This window comes from Bombus huntii, chromosome 4 (genome assembly GCF_024542735.1).
Source record: "Bombus huntii isolate Logan2020A chromosome 4, iyBomHunt1.1, whole genome shotgun sequence".
Taxonomy (NCBI): Eukaryota; Metazoa; Arthropoda; class Insecta; order Hymenoptera; family Apidae; genus Bombus; species Bombus huntii.
Window position 1 is genome coordinate 8,754,933 of NC_066241.1, and position 16,576 is coordinate 8,771,508.

Sequence of the window (16,576 nt, forward strand, 5' to 3'; positions counted from 1 at the left end):
GTTCGAAAAGTGAGGTTAGTAATCAAAATATCACGCAACATAGAAAAATGAATAGAAGTATAATTAATACTAGTAAGTAAGGTAAAGATTAAAGTTGAAATATATGTTCTTTCTTCGAAACGTTTGAATTGATTGCGCGTGATGCGATCATTGACTAAAACGTTGGTGATACAACGCATTTGCATTTACACGCCATCTTGTAGCTGGTATTTCAATTTCGTCGATATTACAGTTTCTCGACTGGTTATATTGTTTACATCATGTCCCAAAGCACCGACGCATGCAAGTATTCTTTATGATCTATTAAAAAAGAAGAAATAAATATCATAAATATATAATGGAAGTTCTTGAATTAAAAGACATAAAAGCTGTACCTGATATTATTCATCTTTATCCAGATACAGTAAAATGCGAAGCAACTCCGCTTGTAATTGATAATGGTAAGTTAAATACATTGTTTGATTATATCATATAAATATATAATTACAAGTACAGATATAATATAAAGTGAATGGAATAAAAAATTGCGAATGATTTCTTATAGGATCGTACAATTGTAGAGTTGGTTGGGCTACTGAAAAAGAATGCCAACTAATATTTAAAAATCTTATTGCAAAACCACGCAAGGAACGTGGAAAAAAGGACGGTGAACCTCAGGTTGGAAATGACATAGCTAATATCGAAGCTGTTCGATTTCAATTAAAAACACAGTTTGATCGAAACGTGGTAACGCATTTTGAAGCACAGGAACAAATATTTGATTACACGTTTACTCATATGGGAATAGATACAGAGGGTACGGTAAATCATCCTATTATTTTAACAGAAGCGTTTCTGAATCCTAATTATTCCAGAAACTGTAAGTACATAAGCGTACAAACAAATTTGAGGTTACTTTAAGATTTATGTCGAAGGTAACGGCTGTATTCGTTTTAGTGATGGCTGAACTTTTATTCGAATGTTACAACGTACCTGCGATAGCATATGGAGTGGATTGCTTATTTTCTTATCAGCATAATAATTGTCCACCGGATGGTTTAATAATCAGTATTGGATATCACACTACGCACATAATACCTATATTAGATGGTAAGGCAGATCCTGTAAACTCAAGAAGAATCAATGTTGGTGGATATCACATTACGTCCTACATGCACAGATTGCTTCAACTTAAATATCCAGTACATGTAAATGCAATTACACCTAGTCGAGCAGAGGTATACGGATGATTTATCGCTTACACCAGCTATGACGATTCGAAGAACGTATAATTCCATTTTCTCTATATAGGAATTAATACATGAACATTCGATGATAGCTTTAAGTTATCAAGATGAAATTTCTAAATGGGCGGATCCAGATCATTACGATACAAACGTATTAAGAGTTCAATTACCCTATGTTGCTCCTGCAAATACTCCTGGTCTAACAGTCGAGCAGCAGAAGGAAAGGAAACGCGAATTAGCTAGAAGATTAATGGAAATCAACGCCAGGAAAAGAGAAGAGAGAGTTAGTAATTTTCTATAAATCTATTTCCATAAATTTATTTAGATACGAACGATCGAAACATAATCGTTATTTGTAGTTAGCAGAAGATGAAGAACAACTAAATCAATTATTAGCCGTTCAAGATTTATTAGAAGAAGGTGAAACGGATGAATTTGATCAAGCGTTAAAAACTTATTCTCTCGCAAATGAGGCAGATCTGATAAAAATGATTAATAATCTGCAAGCAAAAGTAGAAAGAACCAGACAAAAGATAGTAGCGGCTAACTCGCAAGAGGAGAATATCGCGATGGAAGAACAAAAACCAAAAATAAAATCGAGTTTGCAACCTAAAGATCAACAAGATTTTGACGAATGGATCGCTGGTGTTCGAAAGAAAAGGTAACCAATGATTTCTTCGTTGTTTTTATAACGATGTTACGATATATTTTTCTTTACACTATAGGCAAGAAATATTAGAAAGACGACTGGCAAAAAGACAACGTAGACAAGATATGGCGAAACGTAGAACAGCTGCTGCACAGGAAAGAATGCGCATAATAAGCCAATTGGCGAGAAAAGAAAAACGCGATGATGATTTTGGTATGAGAGACGAAGATTGGGATGTTTATAAAGTTATAAATAGGGTTTGTATAAATTTTAATTTATTGTCATTTCGCGCTGAAATTTATAACGTTAAAGTTGTACCGTGTTTCTAATTTGTCTTTCACAGGAAGGTGGAGATTCAGACTCGGAGGTAGAACAAGAAAAGCTTATGGAATTGGAAGATGTACTACGACATCACGATCCAGAATTCGATGGTGCTGGATCTAACGTTCCTATGATTCCTGGAGAAACTCATCAATTACACGTAGGGGTAGAACGCTTGAGAGCTCCGGAAGTATTATTTCAACCATCGATGGTTGGTTCAATGGAAGCTGGCATTGCAGAGACAATCGATTTCGTTTTGAAGCTTTATCCGCCCGAACAGCAGTCGCGACTCGTGGGAAATATATTTCTCACGGGTGGACCGACAAGATTTCCTGGCTTACTCGAAAGATTGAATCGTGAACTTCGTGAAATACGACCATTTGGATCGAGTTTTCGAATAAATATTGCAAAAAATACCAGTCTAGATGCATGGTATGGCGCCAGGGATTTTGGCTTGAATGGAAACCTTCCTGAATTCTTAGTGAGTAAGAAGGAATACGAGGAAAGAGGTGGTGAATATTTTAAAGAACACTTGAGCAGTAATACTTACACCCGTTCTCCTGATCCTTTACCTACGATACAGACACCTGTGACATCGGAGCAGGTTATCGTAGAGGATGCTGTCGTCGACGTTGAAATGGAGTAAAAGTATAATAAAACTAAAGTGAATAGAAAATACAGATGATATTTTTTTATGGATATCTACTTTATTACACAAGTGTTTCCGTTTGTTCATTCAATCACGAACAAACTACATTGTAGTCTGTTTGCTGATCACAATGTACAGTTCCCAATCATCGCCATTTTACCATTCAAAGATAATTATGCGAGTACATTCTGGTTTTTCTTTTTTTATTCATCGAGAATAATCGACATCCGCTTGTTTATCGGCGCTTGTCGAATAAGCTAAAAAACTGAGAAAGTGATACCTCACCCCAGCAAGAGGATTTACTACAGCGACCTCGAAAAATCTCTCCTACATTTCTGTCCATGGCTTAAGTTAACATCACAATACAGTTAATATAATGTATACATATACATATATATATATATATATATATATATATATATATATATATATATATATTGAAAAAATATTACGAAGCCCTACAGGCGATTATATTACAGCTAATTATAAGTGATTCTTGCGTGTTTCACCTAATAAAGGAACATACCGTATGGAAACTCGTTCGTTTCGAACCTTTTCACACGTCACCAATATACATAAGAAAAGAAGAAACAATTGGATTAGTTTTCTCTTTATCTTAAACAAAAAAAAAAGAAAAAAACGAAAAGAAAAAATAGTCATAATCACAAGCGCACAGCGTTTGTTACGTGTATTTGTTTAAAGCACTCAATGACACTTGTTGCATTTTTACTTTTACGTGCTCTGTAACTACACTTTTCTCTCTTATCACATGCAGTTATAGGTAAAATTAGATAAAATTACAAACATTACGACGTATTACATAACAAGTACGAATCAAGAAAAAGTCGATTCTTGAGTAATCCTTTGTTCGAACTTTCATCGAAGAAACGCAACAGATTCGTGAATTACAATATCTTTTATAGCAAATTACTGTGAAAATTTCGTGTTAGAACGCATAACAATACATATTGCACTACGTAGCGTGAAGCTCATTACAAAATTAAGATTTACAAAAGTCTGACTAATACAGACGATAATACTTAAATTCTACGCAACATTGTATCGAGCCATCTCTTTGTTATTTTTTTTTTTTTTCTTCATTCTCTCGAGTTACAAATAATTTACAATATTGTATCGTAACGAGCTTGGTTCTAGGCACAAGGGCCTACCCAAACAAAAGTTAAATCACGACACGTACAGACATAGCTCGATCCTTCGAGACTATGCGTAGCCGATTGATGCTCTAGGTTTCGTGTAATACAGCGGATACTTAATTTAAATAATATCCTTTTTAACTATCACAGGCTGAGGTCGCTGCAGTTTCAACAAATAATTAATAACAACATCAACGATAAGTAGTTGCACTTTGATCCGATTTGAAATTGTTTTATCAGCGCAATCGCTTCGCTATCGAAATAATCGAAAGATAGAAAAAAAGGAAAGTACGCGGAGAACGTCTATTTCTTATATTTTGTTCCATTGTTCTTCGTTTCCTAAGCTTTTCACGCGTTTAGCGGCTGTTCAATAATAGCAATAAAAATGAGGTAGAATCCAATCCGTGAAGAAAGTAAGAATATAAAGTTTTCTATCTGTCTTAGCTAAGAGTGAGGGATCTACTTTCGCCAATAATAATAATATCGTACGCTAATTAAAATTACACGCGGTTTTAACATATTCTTATCGTGGTAATCATATAAAGTAGCGATGATAATAATAATATTAATAATAATTACAATGGTTTACGATAAAATAATAATAATAATAAGGACAATAGTATTTCAAAATAATTATTAGTATAACAATGAGATTAATGTTTTGCAATATAATGGCTTCATATATTTATATTATATATATATATATACATATATAAATGCATGTATATATATTTATATATACATGTATTTATATATTTTCTTATGGTTGTATGGTGGGGCAAAGGATAAGTGACAGCTATGTACAGTACATACTTGCCTTAGTTGTACCATCGTTACGTTTATTATACGTACCTATATTCTCGATAATCATAATCGTAATTGTACGACAATAATCAAGAATCGCAATAAACAATATTGATCTGTAATAATCACTAATAATAATAATATTATCGTCAGTTTTACTCATAAAATACTCTATATTTTCGTGTAGTAATCTTATGGTGATATCATAATTAAGAACTAATATGCAGTATGTACGTAAAGGGGATGTGTTCAACCAGGATATGTCGGTGAAAACTATGGTGTATCAAGCGTCAATTCTTTTTTCTTCATTATATTTATATATATATATATCTAACATACGTGATATATATATATGTATCATATATATATATATATATCATTCACTATCATTTATCGGTTTTTTTTTCGTTTTTGTTTCGCAAAACTACTATTACAAAAGTGCGTACTCTCGTCTTATGTTTTATAGGTACATACATGTATCGGCGTAACCTATCTATATATACTTGTTCATTGTCCTTTATATTAGATCTGTAGCTTTAAATTATTCTCTTCGATTAAACAGGATGCGCCAAAAGTAGTGCTGTCGCTAGAAGCTGGATCATTCTTTCTATGTAAAAATAAGCGACAGGGCTGGGGTCTATTTCTTTTTTCTCGTGTAACAAATCTCCAATGTGTTCAAGGATAGTCTCTATCATCAAAACGCGTACATTTGCTTTGATAAGTTGCGAGTCGCTTTACTTCGGCAAACCTGTATTTTGATATTCGATTGCTTCGCGTTACTCGATTAATTATTATTCCAACTCTCAAGTCAATCTTCTTTTTAAACACGATAATCGGCTGGCATAACTTCCCGCTTCTTGTTCAATTCGAAATCGTATAACGATTTTTCGACATACGCTCGAAACATCGAATTATCGTTACTGCCGATCAAAATATCGCGCGAAGTGCAGTAATATTACACCATAGGACATCATCTATATCTCATACGGTCCCGTGGAATAACGATTAACAGTATCGTTTACAATTTCGAAGAAAATAGTATTATTTTTGATTTCCATCTGTAGTTTCGTTTTCCTAGAACGTTAAGCGACCACCCGTGTCGCTTTTACGATATCGAAAGTTAATTTCCCTGAAAACCAGACTTCGTACCGAACAAAACTTGTTCCACCACGGTCGACCTACTTTTTCACAGAAAAATAATCCTACAACCGGTTGCAGCACGATTTTCGCCACAGCCTGCGTGCTTTCCTTAAACGGAGCACTATGATAATCCTCTTGTTTAACGTCTCACGCATACACGCATACGCACGCACATTTTTCAAATATGCAAATTCACTCATACACGTACATACATACACACGCGCGTATTTTTGTTATATATAATATGTATATGTATATATATATATATGTGTATATATATATATATATATGACACGGTACTTTCTACGCATCGACGGTATGTATATAGGTATATCTTATCTTTATCGTCGTGTCGTATCAGAATCTTTTGTTCCTCCGATGAATCGATCATCCATCTTTATTTCTCCCCGTTATTAATTTCCTGCTTTCTCCCTCCCTTTCTTTTAATTCGCTCTTACCCACTTCGAATCGTGCGATCTTGCTTTTCCTTATTCTTTGCCGAGGATAACGCGAAACAACATACCGCAACAATCCGATAAACAATCCCTGTTTTTTCCCTTTTTCTCTGTGTTCTTAAAAAATGTTCGTCGACACGCAATTCAGAACTTGCTTTTTATTTCTCGTTCGCCGTTTTTAATCGAAGCTTTTTAGGCACCGTTCGAGACTCGACCCGAGGAAAAATATTAAGAATAACAAATCTTACGCTCCTATGCTCATGGCCTAACGAGCCAATCGATCTCTCCCTTCCTCCCCGCCTCTTTTTTATTTCCTCTCTAGCTTCCTGTGTTCTGCTCTTTCCTATCTTTCTTTCTTTTTTCTTTTTTCTTTCTTATTTTTATTCATTCATCTTTTCGCTTCTCTTTGCTGCTGGTTTAGCACCCTCGGGTTTATCGTAGACCATACCGATGTTAATTAAATCGTGTGTACGTGTGTGTACGCGCGTACGTATGTCCTGTATACTTTTTACGCGTTTGCGAAAAGTTCGATTCTGTTTTTACCTATTAAAAGTGGCAACTCGAACAGAAATCAGTGGAATACTTTCGACGACTGGGGAAGACGTTAGAAACGGAGGTCTCTGAAACAGGACGCAACACGCGACAAGTTGTACCAAGACTTCGTTTAGAAAAATATCGGTGCACTTCGAACGGAAAATCATCGGCGACACTGCAAAACGGAGAGGGTCGCTTGTTTTCAACGCGTCTCGCGCGGTATCGCGTGTCCATGACACTGCTTGATTCTATAGCTTCGTTTTAATTATTCATATGACATAATGGCATCAAGGTGTGTACATTACACTAGCTTTAATGGCTGTTTGATTAGAAGATTACGTTATTTGTTCGCGATAAGTCTCTCGAGGCAAGTTCGTACAGTTATGTACGTAGAAACATGGCAAGGCCTTTTTCCAATTATCCGATCGTTAAATTGTTGCCAACTATCTTGTTCGAAATTTTATTTTTTAAACGTACAATCGTATTTTACGTAGAGCAGATTAGTCGAAGATTTATATTCGCGTAATATTTAAAATAGAACGAAACGTATCTTTCGAAGGTTCATCGACGTACGACCTTACTGTGTTTTCTCTGCAGGGAACACCCGCGTTGAAAATCGCGATACGAAACGCATCAAGAGGCTTGCCCGAACCTTCATCCGAGGCTAATTCCACGTGAGAAGCATCAATTAGCGGAAGAAATATCGCGTGTTACTTTCGCCTACGTTGCATCGCCTCCACGATAATCCATCGTCAACGTTTGAAAATGACGGTTCAAGATCCCCGAAAGTATCGTCGAGGCGGCCACGGTCGCGTTTCCATTCGTGCAAACCATTGTATTATTCGTCTCCTTTTATTGCTATGTTTTCCCGTTTCTCTAAAAATCGCAACGAACTGAGGAAATTCGATTTCTAAATTGCGGATGTCACGAGGGTCGCGTGACTTCGAAATACGGGCTGCTTGTTACTGAATCACGGATCGTCCCTGAACAAGCATCGCTCCGTTCGATACACGGAACTCGTCGAAGAACGTGCGTAAGAAACGTGTGGTGGAAAATAAAAGCCAGTACTAGAAGTGCGTGTCTCTCTTATTCGTCGTCACATCAGTAATCCCAGGTGACCTTATATGTATCTTATATCGTGGAATCCGCGGCTCCTAGTGAAAAATCCTACACTATTTTTATTTCGCAGGCCTCTATAAGACTTACTGGTAGCACGATAAACCTCTATAAAAATAATAGCTATCCTACGTAAACGTATTATAAAAATAAATGGCATTGTACTCTGCTAAAGAAGCAAAATGGTACAGGCGCAATGTCGAGCGACGCGAGCATCGTTTTTAATCATTTTTAATCTTTCTCTTACTCCTTCTTTCTCGGCTCATCATCGCCCCTTCCCTCCCACTCTCCATTCTTTTCGTCTTTCACCTCACCGCTTTTTTGTATTCATCCATCACCTCACACCCCTTACCACCTTTTATCGTTTCCCTCTTTTAAAAGATAGACCGACCATAGACCTCGATAATAAATCGAGATTGATTTCGCTCTTATTAAATTCGTATACCACCCGTTCCCCTCCCACCCGATTCACGTGGCCCTTATCAACCGAACTACTACTTCTCCTCCCTCTTTTCCCTTCCTTCCGGTCTTCGCTGATTAATCCACCTCTAATCCCCCCCGCACCTACCTTCCACCCACCGCGAAAGTCGATTTAATTACATCACGCGCTGCTCGTACCAGGAGACGAGCGAGAGTATTCAACGTCCGAGCCAGGGCTGCGCGGAACCGAGTATCACAAATGTGTATATAGGGCCGATCAGCCTGCGCGATAAAGCACCGACAAAAGTGTTCGAACCCGGATCAGGAACTGTTTCGAGCCTCGAGCCGTACGTCTACATCCAGTCGACAAACATAAAAGCGGACGATGGCTTTTATTACTTTATTATTAGCCTAATAACACCACGATAATGCGATCCTTTCCTTGCGTTTCCGTTTCTTTCTTTCTGTTTAATCGTATATTCTTTTAATTTAATCAAGAAATTTGCATCTTTCGTTTGATCTTTTATTAATATACGTTCTTAGTACCTTTACACCTTCGATAAATGCATCGGAATCTGATTTTCATGGATCGCAGAATCGTCCCATATCTTTTCACTTTCTCGTTTCGCGTCTATAAATTTGATCCAGAGCTGTATCGATCGTTCCGAAAAATTCTGATTCGAATCGTAACTTTCGGTTGCGCTTCGTCGTTATCAACGTGTTCAACGTGTACACTGTCTATCTCGTTAAGAGCGTTTCCTTAAAATTTCATAACGATAGTACGTACTTGGTCGTGGTAAGTAGGATAGGAATATGGTTGGTTTATTGCTCGTTACCTTTATATACGGTTCATAGTGTCGAACAGAATTTCGAATAGGACGAGAGAAAATATGAAACGTGAAAATAGTAAGAAAAGCAAATCGAAGCGAGTAAAATCGAACGATCGGGAGATTCGCGAGATTTGCAGCTTTGCGGGGAAATTTTGCCGACTCGAACCAGCCGGTGTTCGAAAATAAATCTTTGCTTCGCACCTGAATCACTCGCGGAGTATCCTCGCATAGATCGAAAAGTACTCTTATCGAACGTAAGATTTGTCCACCATTCTCCAGCTATTACAACCAGTTACGTTCATCGGGACTCGACGAAATCTACCGATCACCGGTAGAACACGGTGCGGTCTAACAAATCTCCAGACGGCTCGTATTTCCTGCGAAGAATTCTCAATCCACTCGATTTCTCGACTGACCGATCTTTTTCGACGACGAACACGGAAACGAACGGATAAAGGAGAAATGAAAAAAAGAAGAAAGCAAATCGAAACACGTACTTTGAGATCTTTCGCAAAACCTTCACGTCGATCGTGAAGGAATTGATAGAATAGAGATATGTAGTGATAGTAGAATAAATCGTTAAATACCAATGGACGAATTGTACGATCATGATCATGCGAAAAATCGAACAACCGAACCGAAGACGCGAAAGTCGATCGTATGGCAGGCTGTTTTCTTCTGCGCATCGTCCTGACTCGAAAATGTATCTGTACAATCCAAGTTCGTCCACCTGTAGGATCCTGCAGTTCGAGACACGGTTGAACGACAAAATCTAAGTGCGAACGCCTTCGTTCGATCTTTTCCACGTTATTATCTCGATGATCGATCGGAGTTTCAGGTAGAAAATGAAAGATTTCCTTTCCAGACACTGCCCGCCTCGCGACTCTGTCTTTATCGTTTTCGGATTTCGATCGTTTGCATAAAATGTTTGTTACGTCGCCGAGCGACGATTTTAAACTTCGTTAACGGTCTTCTAATTCTTTCGTACGCTTCTCTTCGTTGAAAATAGCTTGTCGGTATAAATCGCGGTATTAAAACGATCTAAATCAATGTCGGTGATGGAAATTTGTACGACGATGATGATTTTCTCTTACAGGACATTTTGGACCGATATCCCTGACGCGTTATTTCTGATAAACTTTGTTAGGTCGTATAGAGTATTGGTTCGTGTATATCTACGAATAAAATGTTTATAAACGTTTGTCATACACGTGTATGGAAAATTCATCAAAATCAAGGAGAAATATCATTAGATAATGTGCAGCGTACATATCAGCCACGTGTTATTTCTGCCTTCTTTTTACACACATTTGATTCTTTCTTTTTTGATAATATGAAAAACTAAATTGTACTTTTGAACAATTTAACACTAGAACTACGCTAACCGCAATGTATACTTGAGTATATTATATACATATATATGCACATAAGAGATTATGTAAATAAATAAGTAAATACATATAACTACAAGCTTGCCAAAAAAGCATCCGCTTGTTGTTAGCAAAAACAAAAAATCTGAACCCCATCACATCGCCGAATATGGTAGTTCTAGTGTCAGCGTTTAATTTTCCAATCGAAATACTACGATTTGGAACAATTTGCTCTCGTTTAAATATTCGTGTAAAAAGTTTCTTTCGATTGATATTTCCTTCGAATTGGTCAATTTCTTCATATCGAATCAACTTTCTTTAAATCAATTCGATCAATCAAATCGACGTATTTTTCTTTCGAATCTTATTCGAATCGCATGCAAAAAGCTCGTCTAATAACAAATAGAACAGAGTATATTTTGGTAACTCTACGACAATTACGATTCGAGCGTCGCGTAGAAACAACCCTTTTTAAATACTGTTATTTTTTCTTTCCCTTATTCTTTTCTATTTATCATAAAGACAGTCTATCGATGTCCGTTTACTCAATGAACAGAAATGTTAATTATCATTGATGATTTGTGTCGTTTGACGAATAAACGTTGCGTCTAGCGACAAATGTTGCTTGAATTTTATGCCATCGAATTTTGCCAGTCTACAATGAAAACATTGAACAGTGAAATTCTCGGTACAAAAGGACAAGCGCCGGACGTTATTTATGAAAACGTATGGCTATTTGAAAGTACGTATCGAGCATCGCGGACGTGTGTTAAAAATAAAAATTCGAAATATCTCATCTTAGATCATGGGTATTTTTGAGTGCTGAAAATTACACTCGACTCGTCAAAAATCATAATTCTAATCTTTTCTCGGACGATTAATTTTTGCTGTTTAGAACGCGATATAAATTTATTTCTCAACGAAGCAGGAATTTCGAATTTCCCTTTTCATAAGAATACACGTGTATCTCTGTATCGCAAGTTGACGAATATTATAAGTTTAATCTTAAATCGAACTAAAACTTTCAATATTTCTTATCCCGTAAGTACGTTTCGATCTCGTAATTATAAAATATTTAAAATTAACGTAATAAAGAAATTATAAAATTGAAAATACTTATCGAGTGGTAGGAGATTTTGAGAACTTGGTTCGAGATTTATTTCGTAATAATTGAAAAATCATTTGACAAATAATTTATAGCGTTACAGAAGGCGCGTTAAACACGATACTGTAATACTTTAGACTACATTAGCCCAGTCGTACGAACGTGTTATGTAAAGGTATCATTAAGGTAGTAATAACCCTCAATTGGTACTATAAGGTCAAAATAAACCACATTGCCTTTTCAAAGCATCGTGCTTGATATACAGGAACTTTAAACACCGTGATATATTAATTCCAAATAAATATAATCATTTGACGTAACTACAATTAGATAAGAAGGAAAAGTATATTTTAAGTACCAATTGAGATTAAATATAACTTTCATAAGTTAAAAAATTGTATAAGATAAAAATTTTAGGATATGGATTAGATCCTCGTACGGAATGTATCCGATCGAATCGGATAATATTCCTTAACAGATAAATAAACTAACACATAATAAATACGTAAATAGTTTTAATGTCAAAAAGAAAAAAAAACATATATAAAATTATTTACTAGCTGACTCTTTAAATTTTGATCGGCTCCCTAAAATACTTAAGTCGAATTTACAAAAATCCTTGAATCTTTCAAATACCCATACATCTTTGTTTTGATATCTTATTAGCGTGTCGACATTCGTGCGTCGAATATGCAAATATATGTTGTACGTTTGAAATAACCTCTCTTTGAGGAAGTAGTCGTCAAGAATTCGTTAGAAAACGCACGATTTACTTCGCGAGCAGGCAAATCGCGAATCGAACGGCGCAAACGTCGTTAATATTTAACAGATGGCGAAAAAGCGTCCCTTTGGACACGGTTTCAAAGACACGAGTGAGACGAACCAATCCGCATGCGTCGAGATTTCGAATGAGAAACATAATACTGACACAGGCGAGCACGAAATAATAATTATAATAATTATAATAATAATGATGATAATAATATAATATAATATAATAATAATTATCGTGATAACGTATGTACATTTAAATCGTCAAATGAGAACGCAATTTTAATCGCATACAAATGAAAATATTTTCAACAAATACATACATATATGTATATATATATATACACACACATAGATACATAGATATATGTGTACATATATATATATATATATATGCAGATATAAATTATAGTCATCTTTTTCTTTTTAGAACGGTCATGTAAAAAATATCGTGGTTCGATAACACAATAATCACATTGCACGGAATATCGCTATTCCTAAAGACACCCATATTTCACGACTGCCGATAATAACATTTCACTGACTTTCCTTTTTCGATTCTCCTTCGGAGCAACAATTAATAACTTGTTTCGAACAATTCTCGTATACAAATGGCGGTGATCGTGTTTCGTCGACGCGTTCTCCAACGCGTATTACCGCGAAGAGAAGTTGACGCGAGGAATCGCGGCACAAAATTGTTCCGCGTTTTCGTATAAAAGAAGAAGAATAAATCGATACATCTACGTCGCTACTTTCTCGAACTTTTCGATCGACGAATCTTTTTCTCTCTACACATATAAAAAAGAGAAGGGAAGATGCAGGAACACAAAAAAAAAAAATAAAGAAAAACGACAAAAGGAAAAACGCGAGCGACAACGATTCAAGCTTCGAAGAAGCGTGTTTTAAACGACGAAATTTTTAACAGCTCGGACACTCGGCCTCTCGCTGCGTTCACTCGCGGTAGAACAATATAAGAGGAAGAAGAAGAAGAACGACGAGAAGTTTAAGACTATATACACAGGTCGTGGATACAAGAGTAATACTTTAAACGTTAAAAATTCGTTTCGACGAACGAGAAAGACAGAAATAACGAAAAAGGGAGGAGAGAGAGATCGATGCTAAGAGAGAAGACTCTCGTTAAACGAAAGAAGACAGGTTCGCGTATTATACGAGAGGGGTTTTTGAAGAATGCTGGTTCCGCGTACAACAAAGACGATTCTAAACCGACGACGACCTCAAGAGATTCGATTGAAAAATAGCTACGTGTAATCGCTTAACTACGCGACTTCTCTAGAAGGTGGGTGGCACTTCTACGATATACTATACGATATCTGTATATTTGTCTCTCTTGTTTAATCCCCCTCCCCCCTCCCATTTTGATTCCTTTACAGGTCAACTACATATAACGTGTATACATATATATATATGTATATACAAAAGCTCGACCAGGAAAATTTTTGCGAGGAACACATCCGCGAGACCAGTCACCTTCCACCTTTCCCTTCCTTTCTATTCTCAGCTATACGCGAAATTAACATTCCAGTCGCGTGTTTCTCGCGTCCTAACGAATAAGACAAAGAAAACTAGCAAGAAAGAAGAACTAACAAAATAGAGGAAAGAAGGTAACAAAAAGAAGAAAGAAGCGAAAGAAAAAAGATGCAGCGTATTTCTATGTGATGTACGATGATACCAGGCGCGAGATGTTTTTTAATTAATTCATCCACGCCCTTTGTCCCTCTGCCATTCATCCACTGTCCATTCCTTTACCCTTTTTTTCTCTTCTTTGTTACGCTCTTTTCCATCGATCTTCTTCCTGTTACTTTTCTTTTTTTTCCCCCTCACTTTTTTGGTTTACTTTTTAAAATTTTCTTACATATTGGTCCGATGCGTGCTCTTTCAAAGAAAGGACCTATCTTCCTCCCTTCTTCTTATGAAAAATACACGGATCTTTGATATACACGTCACGAACGAAAATAAGAATTCTCGTGTTACGTACTAAGTTACGTCCGCGGAATGGCGGTCGAAATTACTGAGATCGTTAAACTGATCCGGAAGATACGAGGTTTGCACGTTTCGATGCTGGACAACATTCCTGACGTATCTACCAACTGTGTTACTAGAGTGCGTTATGTGAAACAGTTCTCGTCGTTTTTCATCCGTACAAACAAAAAAGAAAAATAAAAGACAGGTTCGTCAGGTTCGCACGATACGGTACTGTACAGTACTATCGTTGAGAAATAAATCGACATTGTCGATCGAGCGACTGTTGTTCGTTTTCTAAAATCAAAAACGTCAATTTTCCGCATCGTCTTCAACCATTTACGAAAATAATCGCTCATTGTTAGGATTTAACGTTTGACGAAAATGTAGAAATACGTGATGCCAAAATGAAGCAGGAGATTCTCCGATTTAAAATTTCAACCTGGCATCGCTTCCTTTAAACGAACTCTTATGCTATAAGGGTACAAACGAGAAATAAATTCGAGGGTGAGTCGATGATGAAAACAAAAAAAAAAAAAAAAAAAAGAAGTGAACCCTACAAATTTTCCATCGGTCCATTTATACAAAAGATTCGAACGCAACGTGTCAGGATAAAAATTGCTCGACATCATTCCTGTAGTACAGTTCGTCAATGGACGAATATTTTCGTGAAATCTTGCGAGATTACTAATATTTTTTTATGTTATATCATTTTTTATTATTATTATTACACGTAATACTGCTACTAAACGTTAATCTCCGATTCATCACCCTACAAAAATTTCACGCAAATAAACTCGATCTCTTAAACCTAAACAACAAACGAAACTTCATAAGAATAGTTACATCTTTCTATAAAAACCAAAATGCTACGTGAAAACAACTATAAACGACACACATAAAATCTATTCTCACAAGATCCTTCACACGGTACGCTTCGCGAAAATGAACGATGCAACGATACAATACGGACAAAACGGATAAAAATCTGAGATAAAATCCGAGAAAAAAGAACGGATCGGAGGGGAGGGCAAAAAAAAAGGACAAACTCTCGACGCTATCTCAAATAACAAAAGAACTCGCAGGATACTTGAGACGAGCGAGGCTCGTTATATTCTATCATTTCCTTCGAACCTTTCCTCTTATTTTCACGTGATGATACGTCAGCTTGTCCAGCACCGGAAAGGCACGTTTAATAGAAAAAGAGATAAGAAGGAGAACACTGGGACAAGAAAGTGTAAATAGGAATAAGGGACGAAGGGGAAGAAAAGTGGAAGGAAGAAAGAAAGAATAGAAGAGATGGAGAAATAAATGAGAAGTATAGAAGGGATAGAAGTGGAAATAAGAAAAGAAGAAGAGAAAGAAAAATAGAGATCGGAATGAAAAATCGACCGATCAATTCGGAACTGCAACTTCTTTTTTTTTTTTACTAGATATACCTACGAGCTTATCTACTGTGTACCTTACAATCGTAACAAGCTACAAAATACGTTATCACTATACTAATTAGGAGCTGCGCGAACATATGCACGGAGGCTTTATTAATCACAGCTTTAGTAGTACGATTAGTATCTCATAGAGCTGTACAATGACTAGCCAACATGAAGATCATCGCTTTTTCTCTCTCTCTCTCTCTCTCTCGTTCTCATTGCACCTAAGAATGTCGAACAGAACTTTGTCCTATCGCCTTTCTCGCATGAATACAAATATATACGTATACAAATATTACGTACGACATTCGCGTGTACCTAAAAACCAACGGAAAGAAAAAAACGCAAGGCGAAAAAAAAAGACCGTTCCTTTTCCTCTCTTTTTCCCTTTTCTTTACTTTCGTTTCTTTTCCTTTTTTTTTTTGTGTGTGTGTGTGTGTGTGTGTGTTCTTTCTTATGTTCGCAAACGTTTGCGAGTTAAAAATCAGTCTTGCCCGGTGACTTCGAGTCTCGTTTTAAATCAAAAGCCTCAGGCATACGCGCGCAGAGAATTGTTCTTCCTCTTGTTTTCAGCGTGAAGACAGAAAGGATCGCCGAGACAGACCCTACGATATACAAAGGA

General features: G+C 36.5%; 1 protein-coding gene across 1 annotated transcript; it reads left to right on the forward strand.

Moving 5' to 3' along the window:
• The first annotated feature begins 291 nt into the window (after positions 1-291).
• On the forward strand, positions 292-3,280 carry LOC126864809 (actin-related protein 5). Its single transcript, XM_050616590.1, has 7 exons — positions 292-440; positions 545-859; positions 937-1,217; positions 1,291-1,509; positions 1,586-1,887; positions 1,952-2,132; positions 2,219-3,280. The coding sequence occupies exons 1-7, from the start codon at positions 338-340 to the stop codon at positions 2,840-2,842; spliced, it is 2,025 nt and encodes a 674-aa protein (XP_050472547.1). The 5' UTR covers positions 292-337; the 3' UTR covers positions 2,843-3,280.
• Positions 3,281-16,576: the final 13,296 nt, after the last annotated feature.

Bases quoted from the DNA above. Each gene is read 5' to 3' on its own strand.
- LOC126864809 (XM_050616590.1), top strand. From the start codon at position 338: ATGGAAGTTCTTGAATTAAAAGACATAAAAGCTGTACCTGATATTATT. The intron at 1,510-1,585 runs GTTAGTAATTTT...CGTTATTTGTAG, and splicing joins CCAGGAAAAGAGAAGAGAGA to TTAGCAGAAGATGAAGAACA. The intron at 1,888-1,951 runs GTAACCAATGAT...TTTACACTATAG, and splicing joins GCTGGTGTTCGAAAGAAAAG to GCAAGAAATATTAGAAAGAC.